The sequence below is a fragment of the Phyllobates terribilis genome, unplaced genomic scaffold (assembly GCF_046119375.1).
Source record: "Phyllobates terribilis strain yellow unplaced genomic scaffold, ASM4611937v1 Scaffold_2__4_contigs__length_985480577, whole genome shotgun sequence".
Lineage (NCBI taxonomy): Eukaryota > Metazoa > Chordata > Amphibia > Anura > Dendrobatidae > Phyllobates > Phyllobates terribilis.
The window spans coordinates 49,874,710-49,891,330 of record NW_027362762.1 but is presented as its reverse complement, the minus strand read 5'-3'; the positions used below and the strand labels follow the sequence as shown (position 1 = coordinate 49,891,330).

Genomic DNA, 16,621 nt, shown 5'->3' with positions numbered 1-16,621 from the left:
AAGCTAGGCCCAGTTGCAGGCTGGCCAGGAGCTTAGAGAGAGGGAGACACGGACCAGGAGGCCTTATACCCGCTCACTGGGGAGAAGTCCTGAAGTGCACCCTTCCTACTGAGTACCCTGGACCGTACCTGACATCCGCACCAGTAACGGTACTGAAGTGAATCTCCTGTCTCTGTCAGTTACTCCTGCTGCGCTATCCCGACTGCACTACAAGCCCCAGCATCACCACCCACCGTCAAACTCCACACTGCCCTGAGGCCCGCTCCACCTGTGGGGAGCTGTTCCATCCTAGCTGCCCTATCAACTGCCTCAGAGGTCTGCAGCAGCGCTGGTACAAATTACCAGAAACCACAGGTGGCGTCACAATCAAACTACAAATCCCATATAAACTATCCCCTTTTTGTTGACCGCCCTGGGCCACGGACCGGGCCAGCCACTGTGACATATCCCCCCAGCATCCATAGGCCCGGACACCGAGTACCCCACTGCCCTGGGGGCGCGTCACCAGCACTAGACAGCGCAACACAAAGACTATAGGGGCAAACGATGCAGCGTTTTTAATGAAACCCAATTGCAAAAATTATTTTTAGTCCCGTTTCAATAATAATAATAATAATAATAATTTAAAAAAAAAAAAAAAACTGTCTCAGAGGTGTCCCTATCCTTTAAAGGGGTATTCCCATTTCCAAGATCTTATCCCAATATGTAGTAGGTGTAATAATAATAATATTAGCGAATACCTCCAATAAGAAATTAGTAAAGTTCTTCTGATTCGTGATGTTGCTTACCCCATGTGCAGGGCATTGCAGTAGTTTAGGTTTCTATGGGTATGACCACTGATATAGTGACAGTTAATTTGTTGTTGGTGGTTGTAACCATGGATACCTAAGCTACTGCAATGCCCTGCACATGGGGAAAGTGACATAGCTAATCAGAAGAACTGTACTACATTTGTAGTTGGAGATATTTTCTAATATTATTATTATTATTATTATTACACCTACTACATATTGGGATAGGAACTTGGAGATGGGAATACCCCTTTAAACGATGATGAAAGGGTTTGATATAAAGCGAGTGATTTGCAGTTAATATTTTATGTGTGTGATGAGTGAGGGTGAATCAGCGCTTTAAAGTATGTTATATTCTATTTTACTACCGTCCATGGAAGCAAAGTAAAAATATAATGTCAGTAAGCTGCATGTAAAGGCTTCCATGTCCATCATTTATTAATGTGGTTGCGCTGACAGCGATACTGTAATCACACAGATGGTAGGTGCGCACAACAGCTGCTACAGGCGCCAGCGCTAATCCATTATTAATTGTTAGGGATATTGTAAATTAATGATCCCTTTATGAGGGGGGCGCTGTGAACCCCTCACCTGTGCTGGATGGGGGCTCATGAAAAAAAAAAATCTGCATAGAACACTGAACGACTTCTATAAAGTTGAATCATGTCTTGTCCTCTAGTCACATCCAGAGCTGCAAAGCATTCAAATTTGAGAGCACAGATTTAGATGCAGCTTTAGATGTGATTGGAGTAGAAGAAAATTATTTCACTGATGAAAAAAAAAATCTGACCGTAGCGCCGGCCTCAGGATGCCATTCCCGATAATGAAGTGGAGCTTCTCCAGGTTGGAGGTGGGCCGATCTTCCAGCATGCTGTTACCATGTAGCGTGGACTCCCCGTCGTGGAGTCTTTTCGTGACCTGTGCAATATCAATGAAAAGGAGTGATGAAAGGGTGTGGGGCACCTATCCTACAAGAGATCCCACATAATATTGGCTCCTGGCCCTAACACTAACCCTACAGTGAACATTCACAAGATCACCACCATCTTAAAAAGCTACAACTGTTGTAAAACTACAACTCCTAGCATGGACATGCCGGAAGTAGTAGCTTCTTATACCATATAGGACACCACCGCCTGTTAGGGGCTTATTCAGACAAGCGTAAATAGTATATTTGATCCATGTGCTCCTTAGATGGTGCTGCGGAGAGCGCATGGACCATCATAGACATATATTGTACCTCCTCCGTTAACTTGGACTTCTTCTTCAAGGTCAGTGATACCAGCTTGTGGCGGACGCTGTTCTTCTTCAGTCCGTCGATTTGACCACTCTACATGGAGGAGAAGAGAAGTGAAGAAGTAATGTTAGCATGCCCTCTAAAAGGTGCGTCATTTAAAGGGGCACTGTCATCGGGGGTAGGAAGTTATGGAAACAACCTTTATAACCCTGTACAACGGGTTGATCACTACTAGACAACCTCCTCTTAAAAGCTAAATTGCCTATCATAAAAAAACAAACATATCTTACCTCCCCGACTGGCGCCGTTCTTGCCAACATCAGAAGAAAAGTGCCGGTTGGGAGAAAATATGTTGTTTTTTTTATTTTACAGTGGGCAATTTAGATGTTAAGTTGAGTAGACCAATAGTGAACAACCCCTTAAAGTCTTGAAATGCGTCATTCATTACCATTCACAGCCCCAAATCAGGAGCAACTTCTCCTTGAGCTAAAGAGTCGACTACTCCATGGAGATGACTGCGGTGTTTAAGCAGTGTGACCCTAGAGTAGAGTGATAGACTGGTACCGCAACAGCTTTTGGCACCAATAAACCCATCTCAAAAAAAGGTGAAAAAAAAATTCAGGAACAATCCCATATAATGGGATTCCAATATGCAGTAGGTGTAATAAAAATAACATTAGTAAATACCTCCAAATGGAAATGTAGTATAGTTCTTCTGATAAGCTATGTTGCTTACCTCATGTGCAGGGCATTGCAGTAAGCTTAGGTATTCATGGTTACGACTACTTAACTCCAATGTTTGGGCACACAGGGGCTCTCCAAACGCAACATGATGTCTGCTAACAATTTGAGCCGACAATTTGTTAGCGGACACCATGTTGCACTTGGAGAGTCCCTGTGTGCCCAAACATTGGAGCTCCCCCACAAGTGACCCCATTTTGGAAACTAGACCCCCCAAGGCACCTATCTAGATGCATAGTGAGCACTTAGAACCCCCAGGTGTTTCACAAATTGATTCATAAATATGAAAAAGTGTTTTTTTTTTCACTTTTTCATTTTTACGAATCAATTTGTGAGGCACCTGGGGGTTCCAAGTGCTCACTATGCATCTAGATAGGTGCCTTGGGGGGTCTAGTTTCCAAAATGGGGTCACTTGTGGGGGAGCTCCAATGTTTGTGCACGCAGTAGCTCTCCAAACGCAACGTGGCGTCCGCTAACAATTTGAGCCGATTTTCCATTCAATTTGCTAGCGGACACCATGTCGCGTTTGGAGAGCCCCTGTGTGCCCAAACATTGGAGCTCCCCCACAAGTGACCCCATTTTGGAAACTAGACACCCCAAGGCACCTATCTAGATGCATAGTGAGCACTTGGAACCCCCAGGTGCTTCACAAATTGATTCGTAAAAATGAAAAAAAAACACTTTTTCATATTTATGAATCAATTTGTGAAACACCTGGGGGTTCCAAGTGCTCACTATGCATCTAGATAGGTGCCTTGGGGGGTCTAGTTTCCAAAATGGGGTCACTTGTGAGGGAGCTCCAATGTTTGGGCACACAGGGACTCTCCAAATGCAACATGGTATCCGCTAGCAAATTGTCGGCTCAAATTGTTAGCGGACATCATGTTGCGTTTGGAGAGCCCCTGTGTGCCCAAACATTGGAGCTCCCCCACAAGTGACCCCATTTTGGAAACTAGACACCCCAAGGCACCTATCTAGATGCATAGTGAGCACTTGGAACCCCCAGGTGTTTCACAAATTGATTCATAAATATGAAAAAGTGTTTTTTTTTCACTTTTTCATTTTTACGAATCAATTTGTGAAGCACCTGGGGGTTCCAAGTGCTCACTATGCATCTAGATAGGCGCCTTGGGGGGTCTAGTTTCCAAAATTGGGTCACTTGTGAGGGAGCTCCAATGTTTGTGCACGCAGTAGCTCTCCAAACGCAACATGGCGTCCGCTAACAATTTGAGCCGATTTTCCATTCAATTTGTTAGCGGACACCATGTCGCGTTTGGAGAGCCCGTGATGTGCCTAAACAGTGGAGCTCCCCCACAAGTGACCCCATTTTGGAAACTATACCCCTCAAGGATTTTATTAAGGTGTATAGTGAACATTTTGAACCCAGAGGTACGACACAGAATTTGTTTACATTAGGTCATCATATTGAATAAGTTGTCATTAGTCTTGAGCGCAAGTGCTAGCTACTTGAGTTTGCATCGGGTACTCAGGTATGCACCATGTACAGCGTGTGCTCGAGTGACATGCTCGAGTCCCTGCTCCGCATGTTTCACGGTTATTAGACACCCATAAAAAAACATGCGGGGATCGCTCGTGCATGGCAGGCAATCCCCGTAAAGTTTTTTTGGCCGCGAAGCATATGGGGCAGAGACTCGAGCATGTCACTCAAATACCCACGATACTCAATGCATACCAGAGCACCCGATGCAAACTCAAGTAGCGAGCACTTGCGCTCAACACTAGTCGCCATATCGTCATCTTTTTTCTTACTTTTGAAAAAAATCCCAACCTCATCACAACCCTAACCCCAACCCTAACCCCAACCCCAGCCCTAACCGTAGCACAACCCTAACCGTAGCACAACCCTAACCGTAGCACAACCCTAACCGTAGCACAACCCTAACCCTAGCACAACCCTAACACTAGCACAACCCTAACCCCAAACCCAGCCCTAACCCTAGCCCAATCCTAACCCAAGAGTTTATTTTTGACGCCGTTCCTCGTGCGGTATAAGTGATTAGACGACTTTATTCTTCGGGTCGGTGTGATTACAGCAATACCAGAATCATATTGGGTTTTTATGACTGACAGCTGTCACACACAAAAAGACGCATTTTTTGTAAAATCTAGTTTTTGCATCGCCATATTTTGAGAGCTATAATTTTTCCAGATTTTGGCAGACAGTCATGTGACGGCTTGTTTTTTGCGGGATGAGTTGACGTTATTATTGGTGCCATTTTCAGGCACGTGACATTTTTTGATCGCTTTCTATTCCGATTTTTGGGAGGCAGAATAAACAAAAACCAACAATTCAGGAATTGGTTTTTTTTTTTTATTCTGTTCCACGTGTGGTAAAAGTGATAAGGCAGCTTTATTCTTCGGGTCAGTACGTTTACAGCGGTACCACATTTGTATCGTTTTTCTATGTTTTGCACTTTTACATAATAAAAGCAATTTTATAGAAAAAAATATTTTTTAGCATAGCTTTATTCTGAGAGCTATAACTTTTTTATTTTTCGGCTGATGGAGCTGTATGTCAGCTTTTTTTTTGCGGGACGAGATGACGTTTTCAGCGGTACCATTTTTATTTATATTCGTCTTTTTGATCTCGTGTTATTCCATTTTTTATTTGGCGGTATGGTGATAAAGCATTGTTTTTTGCTTCGTTTTTTTTTTTTTTTTTTACCGTGTTCACTGAAGGGGTTAACTAGTGGGACAGTTTTATAGTTTTTTTTTTTTTTCACTTACTGACAGTTTTTATACTTTATTACTTTGTCCCACTATGGGACTTTCACTTTTTTTTCTCTGATCGCCTGCATGGCACAGGAATGCAGCACCATCCCTGTGTCATACAGGCTATCAGCGCTGCACAGTGAGAAGATTGTTTGGAGATGCACTGCGCATGTCCAAACAATCTTCCTGCTGTCTGGTAACCCGGATGTTGTCATGACGACATCGGGTCGTCATGGCAACACCCGGGAAGCCTTTGCAGACAGCGCTGGAAGCCGGAAGAGGCGGTGAGTATCTGCGATCACCTCCCCTTGCCCCCGCAATGCTGCGATCGGCTGCGATCGACTTCGATCGCACCATCGCAGGGGTTAATGTGCTGGGAGCGGTGCAGGACCGCTCCCTGCACATAGTACCGGGTGTCAGCTGTGACAATGAGCTGACACCCGGCGGCGATCGCGCCCGCACAGCCTGTGTGCGCGCGCGATCGCGATGACGTACTAATACGGGTCTGGCTCTTAAGTCCCAGGGCACAGACGCGTATTAGTACGTCAGATGTTATTAAGGGGTTAAGACTAGGAGGACACCATCTAAATTTTTTTTCAGGGTCACCCCTTGTTAATAACCAGTAAAGGCTAAGTATACAGCTGTGAGCTAATATTAATAGCCTGGGAAGCTCCATGTTTATTACCCTCTTCCCAGACTTTAAACATCAGCCCCCAGCTGTCGGCTTTCCCTCAGCTGGTTAAGAAAAATATGCCATTTTTTTCTTTAATTTATTTAATTAATAGCTACATACGTGTACAGTAAGCTACACACACTCTGCATTAATTATATACAGTATATATATATATTATCTATCTATATCTGTATGTAAGATTGTTTTATTAGTTCAAAAACTAGCTTTAAATGCCATGACCCTTGCAACTTTTCTGGCTGAGAATCTCAGATACTTTTTATACGCAGATGTGAGTGAACCCTTACGGGAAATATTTGCTAATATTATTATTATGACACCTACTACATATTAGGATAACATCTTGGAAATGGGAATACCCCATCTTGGGCAACCATGTCTTACCTCCCCCTCTCCCTGCAGAGCCTGCAGCTCCCTCTTATACGTTTTTTTCCCAAGAGTTTCATAGATCTTTGTCATAACCGGGATCTTCTCGCTCCCGTCGCTCATGGCCGTGTGATATTTCGGTTCCGGTAGGTCACCCATGAATCGGAGAATAGTAATCCACACAGCGAGAGCAGCCTGGGAAATTAAATCACAAATATTACATTTTATTTTATTTTTTTTTTAAATGTATATTGATAAAAAAAAAAAGTATTATTTTACAAGGGATCAAATGATTGCAGGTTCAAGTCACCGAGGAGGACTCGAAAAATATGTAAAATCTAAAGAAAAAAAATACTTTTACATTTAAAAAATTTAAGCGTAAATCAGTGACCTTCTTCTATAATAAAAGAATAAAAAATGCATATTGGGTATTGTAAAAATATAAAACTACTATTTAAACCATGAGTTAAACATTATAGTAAAAAAAAAAAAAAAACAGAATTGCCATTTTCCCATCAAAAATGTAATATCGCCAGAAAATAAAGATGGCTCCAATAAAAACTACAACAAAAAAACCCATAAAACTGACAGCTACATTGATGGAAAAAATATATATATATAGGAAAAAAAAGTTACAGATCTCAAAAAATTGTGACACAATCCAAAGATTTGGATTTTTTTTTTTAAATCAGTGAATTGAAAAAAAAACATTTATAAATTTGGTATCACCATAATTGTACTGATCAGGAGAATCATAGTACCGGGTATTTTTTTTATGCCATAAAAACTAAGCCTAAAAAAATATATATATATTTTGCACTTGGAATTTTTTTTTCTCATTTTTCAGAACATTATATAGCAAGATTGATGGAGTTATTCCAACTTGTCCTACAAAAAAACCCCCAAATCCTGAAAAGAAAAGGGAGGAAAACAAATTAAAGAGCAGAATGAAAAATGTCCATGGTGGGAAGGGTTAGGGCCAAGATGTAGACTTTCCTGATGCCCAAAGGTTTGCAACGTTTCACCCAACTGTCTCCTTTTCATCTCACTTTTGCTGATCTCTTGTATTAAATCACTTCTTAAACCTTTCATGACATGGAAATGTTCCATTTTTTTTTTTTAATTATGACATTTTGATCATTAAAAATTTCATTTTTTTAGGGAAATGTAGCGACCAAAAACACCAAGGTTACTTACCAGTAGCCGGTTCTTCCTGAACCCATGACAGCACACCTGGAGAGAGGGATCCGCCCCACCAAGGACAGGAAACCGTCTGAAATAAAAGGGCGGTACCTCTCCCTCGCTTCAGTTGGATTATAGAGCATTGAGAGGACCTCCAGAAAAGGTTAGACACATAACCAACACTTACAATATTATATATATATATATATATATATATATATATATATATATATATACATACATATACACAGTACAGACCAAAAGTTTGGACACACCTTCTCATTTAAAGATTTTTCTGTATTTTCATGACTATGAAAATTGTACATTCACACTGAAGGCATCAAAACTATGAATTAACACACGTGGAATTATATACTTAACAAAAAAGTGTGAAACAACTGAAAATATGTCTTATATTAAGTAGCCACCTTTTGCTTTGATGACTGCTTTGCACACTCTTGGCATTCTCTTGATGAGCTTCAAGAGGTAGTCACCGGAAATGGTTTTCACTTCACAGGTGTGCCTTGTCAGGTTTAATAAGTGGGATTTCTTGCCTTATAAATGGGGTTGGGACCATCAGTTGTGTTGTGCAGAAGTCTGGTGGATATACAGCTGATAGTCCTACTGAATAGACTGTTAGAATTTGTATTATGGCAAGAAAAAAGCAGCTAAGTAAAGAAAAACGAGTGGCCATCATTAATTTAAGAAATGAAGGTCAGTCAGTCCGAAAAATTGGGCAAACTTTGAAAGTGTCCCCAAGTGCAGTTGCAAAAACCATCAAGCGCTACAAAGAAACTGGCTCACATGAGGACCGCCCCAGGAAAGGAAGACCAAGAGTCACCTCTGCTTCTGAGGATAAGTTTATCCGAGTCACCAGCCTCAGAAATCGCAGGTTAACAGCAGCTCAGATTAGAGACCAGGTCAATGCCACACAGAGTTCTAGCAGCAGACACATCTGTGGAAATCTGTGCTTTGGTCTGATGAGTCCAAATTTGAGATCTTTGGTTCCAACCACCGTGTCTTTGTGCGACGCAGAAAAGGTGAACGGATGGGCTCTACATGCCTGGTTCCCACCGTGAAGCATGGAGGAGGAGGTATGATGGTGTGGGGGGCTTTGCTGGTGACACTGTTGGGGATTTATTCAAAATTGAAGGCATACTGAACCAGCATGGCTACCACAGCATCTTGCAGCGGCATGCTATTCCATCCAGTTTGCGTTTGGTTGGACCATCATTTATTTTTCAACAGGACAATGACCCCAAACACACCTCCAGGCTGTGTAAGGGCTATTTGACCAAGAAGGAGAGTGATGGGGTGCTACGCCAGATGACCTGGCCTCCACAGTCACCAGACCTGAACCCAATCGAGATGGTTTGGGGTGAGCTGGACCGCAGAGTGAAGGCAAAAGGGCCAACAAGTGCTAAGCATCTCTGGGAACTCCTTCAAGATTGTTGGAAGACCATTTCCGGTGACTACCTCTTGAAGCTCATCAAGAGAATGCCAAGAGTGTGCAAAGCAGTCATCAAAGCAAACGGTGGCTACTTTGAAGAACCTAGAATATAAGACATATTTTCAGTTGTTTCACACTTTTTTGTTAAGTATATAATTCCACATGTGTTAATTCATAGTTTTGATGCCTTCAGTGTGAATGTACAATTTTCATAGTCATGAAAATACAGAAAAATCTTTAAATGAGAAGGTGTGTCCAAACTTTTGGTCTGTACTGTATATATATATATAATCACCCAAAATGTAAAGTGCTTCACCAGGGCGTGAGAAAGACAGGGGGGGGGAAACTACGGGTGCTGTCATGGGTTCAGGAAAAACTGGCTACCGGTAAGTAACCTTGGTGTTTTCCCCTCACCCATGACAGCACACCTTGAGAGAATTTTGGAGAATATGAGCACCCTAGGGAGGGACCACAGCCTGAAGTACCCTTCTCCCAAAGGTAAGGTCAGAGGAGGATAGATCCAACCGATAGTGCTTGTAGAAGGTGGATGGTGCAGACCAAGTAGCAGCTTTACATATCTGGTTAATCGAGACGTCTGCTCTCTCTGCCCAGGAGGTTGCTACAGCCCTGGTGGAATGAGCTTTAATACCGTGCGGAACACCTGTAGATGTATAAGCTAGACAAATGGCCTGCCTAAGCCACCTAGAAATAGTTCCCTTTGATACCCCGTGACCTTTCCTACTCCCCTGAAAAGCCAGAAACAAGGACTTGTCCTTCCTCCACTGACTAGTCATGTCTATGTACGGTAGTAATGCCCTTCTAACATCCAGATTGTGGAACCTAACCTCCCCGGGGATTTTAGGGTTACTGCAGAAAGAGGGAAGCACAATCTCCTGATTACAGTGGAATCTGGATACTACTTTTGGAAGGTATGCCGGATCTGTACGCAGGACGACCCGGTCCTCATGAATTTGGGTGTATGGGGGATCAACAGAAAGGGCCTGCAGGTCACTCACCCTACGGACCGACGTTAGGGCCACTAAGGGAATGGTTTTGAGGGTGAGGAACTTTGGAGAGATAACCTGCAGAGGTTCAAATGGGTCACCAGAGAGTGCGTTTAAAACCAAATTCAGGTCCCAGGGAGGAACTCTGAGCTAGAACTGGCTTAGCTCTGGAACAGGATTTAATGAATCTAGAGACCCATCTGTTCCCCGCCAGGTTACAATTATAGAGCGCCCCTAGGGCGGACACCTGAACTTTAAGTGTTCTCGTAGCTAACCCCAGGTCGCGTCCCTTTTGTAAAAATTCTAGGACATCTTTAATTGGAGGTTTATCTGACAATGGGGAGTCTATAAAATCCAGGTATTTTCCCCAGATTCTGGAATAAATCTTAGTTGTTATGGGCTTCCTACTACCCAATAGGGTGGAAACTAGGCCTGGTGAAAAACCCCTATGGAAAACCTTTGGCTTGTGCATGGAATATCGGCCCCTGGATGAGAAGGTCCGGCCTGTCCGGCAGGACCCAGGGATCAGAGATCGACATTAGGCGAAGCAGGGAGAACCAGGGTCTTTTTGGCCAAAAGGGGGCTATCAGAATTAGCCTCGCCCCCTCCTCCCGAATTTTCCTCACAACTGCCGGGATCATTACTATTGGTGGAAACGCATAGGCCTTCCCGAACTTCCAGGGTATCTGGAGAGCGTCCACAGCATAGGGATTCTCTGTTGGATTTAGTGAACAGAATCTCTCCACCTTCCTGTTCGCCCTGGTGGCGAACAAATCTATGTCCGGTGACCTCCATAGATGGATAATCTGTTGGAAGACTATCGGGTTTAGAGCCCACTCTCCTTGTCTTAAAGTGTGGTGACTGAGGAAATCTGCCCTTGAATTTTCTACCCCCCGGATGTAAAGAGCATTGAGGGATGGGAGATGCTGTTCTGCTAGTTGCAGGATTCTGTTTGCCACTACCATAAGGGAGCGAGATCTTGTTCCTCCCTGGTGATTTATATACGCCACTGTCGTCCGATTGTCGGACCTGATCTGGACATGGCGACCCTGTATGTGGGGAAGGAAGCCTATCAGGGATTTCTCCACTGCCAAAAGCTCTTTTAGGTTCGATGATGCCTCTATTTCGTGACGTAGCCAGAGCCCCTGAACTGAGAGATCTGCTAGATGACCCCCCCAGCCGGAGCCACTTGCATCTCTTGTAATTGTATGGTCGACTAGTCTGGACCACTGTAAGCCTGAGGTCAGATTCTCCCTGTTTGTCCACCAGGAGAGGGAGTTTACAGTCTCCAAAGAAAGAGACAGTCTTTTTTCTAAATGTCCATTGAAGGATTTGTGCTGACAGGACCTCCCACTGAAGAAGCCTCACATGACTCTGGGCCCATTTGACTGCCAGGAGACAGGAAGTCATGGAGCCTAGTAGGGACATTGCTCCTCTCAAGGACATCACTGGAGACTTTATGGCCCCTGAGATCAGGCTGATTATTTTGCAAATCTTGTCTTCTGGGAGGAAGCAGGATTGGAGTTGGGAATCTAGGGTCAAGCCCAGAAAGATTTGAGTCCTTGAGGGGGATAGTTTTGATTTTTGAATATTTATCAACCACCCTAGCTGATGTAAAGCTGTCCTGACCTCTAAAAGTTGAGAGGAACAGTGGTCCTCTGATTTCCCTATTATCAGAAAGTCATCCAGGTAGGGAACAATCACCACGTTTTTGATTCGGAGAAAAGCTGTCACCTCCGCTATAACCTTTGTAAACACTCTCGGTGCTATCGAGAGTCCAAAAGGTAGGGCAGTAAAATGGAAATGTCTCAATTCCCCTTGGATGAACAGGGCTACCCTTAGGTACTTCTGGTAGTCTGGATGGATTGGGACGTGATAGTAGGCATCTTTTAGCTCGAAGACTGCCATGAAACAATTGTGGTGTAGGAGTTTTACTGCAGAGTTCACTGATTCCATCTTGAAAGTCTGGTTCTCTATCAGCTGATTTAGACTTTTGAGGTTGATAATGATCCTTAAGGACCCATTTGTTTTTTTTATCACGAACAGGGGGGGAATAAAAACCCCGTCCCCATTGTGAATCTGGAACTTCGTGAAGGACCTGCTTGTTGACTAAATCTAACACTTCCGACTCTAGGGCTATCTGCTCCTTCCTGGACTTCCTCCTGGAGGTGATCATGAAGGTTCGGTGAGGGATTTGACTGAAGCGTATCTTTAGGCTGTTCTTTATGATACTCAACACCCAGGGACTTGAAGTGATGGCTTCCCAAGCTGGGATAAAATGAGAAAGCCTTTACCCCGACCTCTAGCCTCGCGTCATTGGGGAGATTTTTTGGTACTGGAGGATGGTCCTCCAAACATGTAACCAGAGTCCTTTTTAGATCTGGGCTCCCATCTTTTCCTTTCTCCCGGAAGGCGACCCCGGTTAAATCTCTTCCTCCGAAAATAGGACCTTTTTATGTCCCCCGTGAACCCTGGGAAACCTCTCTTCCTGTCGCCAGCCTTCTCCAAAAGCTTGTCCAGCTTTTGGCCAAACAAGAGTTTACCATCACAAGGAAGAGAACAAAGCTTATGCTTAGATTGTAGGTCTCCTGGGCAACCCTTGAGCCACAGGGCTCGTCTGGCAGCATTAGACAAATTTGCAGACCTGGCAGCGAGTTTAACCGAATCCGCTGAGGAGTCGGCCAGAAAAGCGGATGCTGCTTGTAGCAAAGGCAGATTGGAGAGGATTTTATCTCTGAACATCTTTTTATCCTTGAGCTGGTCTCCTAATTGCTGAAGCCACACCATGAGTGACCTAGCGACACAAGTGCCTGCTACTGCTGGCTTCAGGCCCCCTGCAGCTGCTTCCCAGGTGTGACGCAGGAAGGAATCTGCCTACTTATCCAGAGCATCCTTTAGACCAGTGGTCCCCACCTTTTTTGCACCAGGGACCGGCTTGAAGCAAGACCATTTTTCCATGGCCCAGCAAGGAGGGGGTGGGGTGGGCGGGGCTTTGGTCATATGGGGGCGGGGTAATGGAGGGATTTGGAGTTTAGTGCATACTTATCATATAGTGTAGACCAGGTCCCCGCCAGGAGCTATGCCAGGAGCCCCACATAATGTGCTGTGCCAGGAGCCGCATCACTGAGGCCCCATCACGCCCTGCAGCAGGACAGGGCAGCTGTCCTGACAGCTGCTGTTCAGCTGCATTTACTTCATCCCAGGGGCGGACACAGACTGTAGTGGGCCCCTGTGCAAGAAATTTTTGGGGGCCCCCCCCGCCCTTCATAAGGCAACAAAGTTATGTAAACATAACCCCCCCATGTGCATCTCTCACCCCCCCATGTGCAGCTCACCCCCGTGCATCTCTCATCCCCCTCCGTGCATCTCTCATCCCCCTCCGTGCATCTCTCATCCACCCCCCGTGCATCTCTCATCCCCTCCGTGCATCTCTCATCCCCCTCCGTGCATCTCTCATCCACCCCCCGTGCATCTCTCATCCCCTCCGTGCATCTCTCATCCCCCCCGTGCATCTCTCACCCCCCCGTGCATCTCTCATCCACCCCCCGTGCATCTCTCATCCCCCCCGTGCATCTCTCACCCCCCCGTGCATCTCTCATCCACCCCCCGTGCATCTCTCATCCACCCCCCGTGCATCTCTCATCCCCCCCGTGCATCTCTCACCCCCCCGTGCATCTCTCACCCCCCCGTGCATCTCTCATCTCTCCCCTCCCTCCCATGTGCATCTCTCATCTCTCCCCTCCCCCCCATGTGGATCTCTCATCTCTCCCCTCCCCCATGTGCATCTCTCATCTCTCCCCTCCCCCCATGTGCATCTCCCATTCCCCCCACTCCTAGTTAATTGTATTTAAAAAAAAATAAAACTTGTTATACTTACCCCCATGCGATCCCTGCAGAATCCTGGCGCTCGTCCAAATCGCTGACACCAGGTTCTCCTGACTTCCGGCCATGTGACGGCGCCGTCACATGACCGGAAGTCAGGGGAATGATGAAGGTGCTGCCGCAGCAGCGCAGCGCTAAGATGTCCCGGACCCGGCGCTTAGCATGCGGCCGGGGGCCCCATGAGGAGAGAGACGCACAAGAGGGGGGCTCCGAGGGGGCTCCTACCGGCCGGGCCCCATACTGGAGTCAGGGCAGTCATGCCCTGATGGCGGCCCTGCTGGAGGCTGGAGGGGCCCCCTCTCCCCGCGGACCGGCTGAAAAACCCCAACGGCCCGGTCCTGGTCCGCGGACCGGCGGTTGGGGACCTCTGCTTTAGACTGCCCGAATCTTGCAGGGGTAGGGACGGACGATCTTTTGCATGATTGGGCGACAGACCCGTCAACTTTAGGAATTTTATCCCAGGACCCAGAGACACTATCCTCGAAGGGGTACCTCCTTTTAGAGGAAGAGGGCAACACTCCTGATTTCTCTGGCTTCCTCCATTCCCGGTCTATGAGCGTCTCTTTTTTTCCTCCAGGCCTGCGAACATAATGTCTTCCAGGGACCTGGCTGCCTTCTCCTCCCTCAACCCCATGGTAGATCTGACTGCTCTGACCAACTTGTCAGTATCCTCAATAGGGAAACAGGGCCTACCACTGTCTGATGAAGAGGAGGATGCTGAATCACTGAGGCAAAGATCCTCTGACTGGGAGGATAAATCATAGTCGGAGGAGATATCCTTATGGGTTCTCTTTTTCCCCTTTAGTAAGCCTTTCAGGGAATCCTGACCCTCTGAACGGATTACGGACCTCAAAGTAGAAGCAAAATCCGGGGTGCTCTCCGCTATGGTTTGGTTAAAACAGCTAGCGCAAAGCTGTATCTGCCAATCTATGGAAAGGGGGGCCTGGCATAAGGCGCAAACCCTGTGCTTCTTTTTGGCGCTACTCTTCTTAGGTTTCTAAGGAATGAAGCACATAATAACTTTCCATTACTATTAGGTGACATTCACGAAGATCACTCACCCCTGAAGTCACAAAAGGGTACCGGATTTGGAAGCTGTGGCGGGACATAAGATGAATCCCTCCTGGATGGCCCTGAAGCATCCGACACCTTACTCCTCCTGCTGCCGCTGCGGTTGCTGGAGCGGACGTCCGTGTGAGAGGTGTCCGACTGCTTCTTCCACTGGCGTTGTTGAGATTTGAGGGGTCAGCTGCTGCTGCTCCTGGCTGTCCTGGTCTGCCATAGCTGCAACACCACAAGAGTATAGGCAGCGTTTGACCAGGACAACCCCCCCACCTTAAATAGGGCACATCCGGACCTTCTCCGGTTCTTGTGTCCTCCCCCGTCCTGGCACCCACCGGCTGATGTTTGAAAATAGCCGGCCGGCAAGCACTTACAGGGCGCCGCCATGTTGGATCCGGGTGCCGCCCTCCGACGTCATCAGGCACGCCTCTCCCAGCGTGCACCGCGCCGTGACGTCAGGCGCGTCACACCCGGAAGACGCCGCTCCCGGCGTGCGGCCAGCCAGGAGCCTGCGGCAGGGAGAGGACAGCGCCGGGGTCTGCGGGGAGCCGGAGCCCTCCTCACCGCCTTTGCACGCTCAGACACGGCTCCAGGGAACCGCGGACGGCGCTTCTGGAACCCGGAACCTGGTGCACAGGCTGGTGCCCGCTCTTCCACACCAGAACTGGCCCAGGTAAGTATGGACACCTTTCTTCAGACAGGTTCCCATCAAGGACAGGAAACCAACTGAAGCGAGGGAGAGGTACCGCCCTTTTATTTCAGAGGGTTTCCTGTCCTTGGTGGGGCGGATCCCTTTCTCAAGGTGTGCTGTCATGGGTGAGGGGAAAAAATCAGTTTTGTGTTTTGATCCTTTATCTTTTTGCCGTTTAAAGGTACTTTAATTTTTTTTTTTATATCTTGATAACCACTCGGCAATACCAAATATGTTTCTTTTTTTTCTTTTCTTAATTTCTTTAATTTTAAAATGGGAAAATTTAGGTTTCTTTTTTCTTTTTAAGCTTTTATTTTTTAATTTTTAATGTGTTTTTTGTTCCCCTTAGATGACTTAAACCTAAGCACGTGCACACTGGCAACATGGGCATTTAAATTCTGATTTCTGGCATTTAAATGGTTAAACAGCAGCGATCCAACCCAGCTCCGGCTGCTGCTGTTACAAGCAGAAGCCGGCTATGTAACACAGGAGTCATTCATCCGCAACAACCATATGACATAATTTTACGTGATGTGTTTATGAAGGCATTAAAGTCCTTCAGTAATAGTACTGGGATATCCGGATACTTAGAGCCCAATTCATCATTTGTGTTCTTTTAAGTCACTTTTTTTTTTTGTCTTGCGGTGTTCGTTGACGCAGTTCCAGAATTATACGCAAAATCAAAAATGCTCTTTTTTTTGCCTTTTTACCCTTTTGTTGAGACTTTTTTTTTTAGCATGTCCTGCTAAAATGTTGAGAAATATGCGCAAAAAAAATTCAGATGTACGGAA

At 45.9% G+C, this 16,621-nt stretch overlaps 1 protein-coding gene across 5 annotated transcripts in view; it reads right to left on the bottom strand.

Moving 5' to 3' along the window:
* The window catches only part of MYO7A (myosin VIIA), a 454,077-nt gene that overhangs the window by 76,260 nt on the left and 361,196 nt on the right, over nucleotides 1–16,621 (bottom strand). For all 5 annotated transcript variants that reach the window (XM_073661638.1, XM_073661622.1, XM_073661633.1 and 2 more), the window contains 3 exons: nucleotides 6,578–6,754; nucleotides 2,032–2,121; nucleotides 1,582–1,709 (listed from right to left, as the gene is read on the bottom strand). In XM_073661638.1, the coding sequence (XP_073517739.1) occupies nucleotides 1,582–1,709; nucleotides 2,032–2,121; nucleotides 6,578–6,754 (395 nt within the window). The remainder of the gene's footprint in view (nucleotides 1–1,581; nucleotides 1,710–2,031; nucleotides 2,122–6,577; nucleotides 6,755–16,621) is intronic.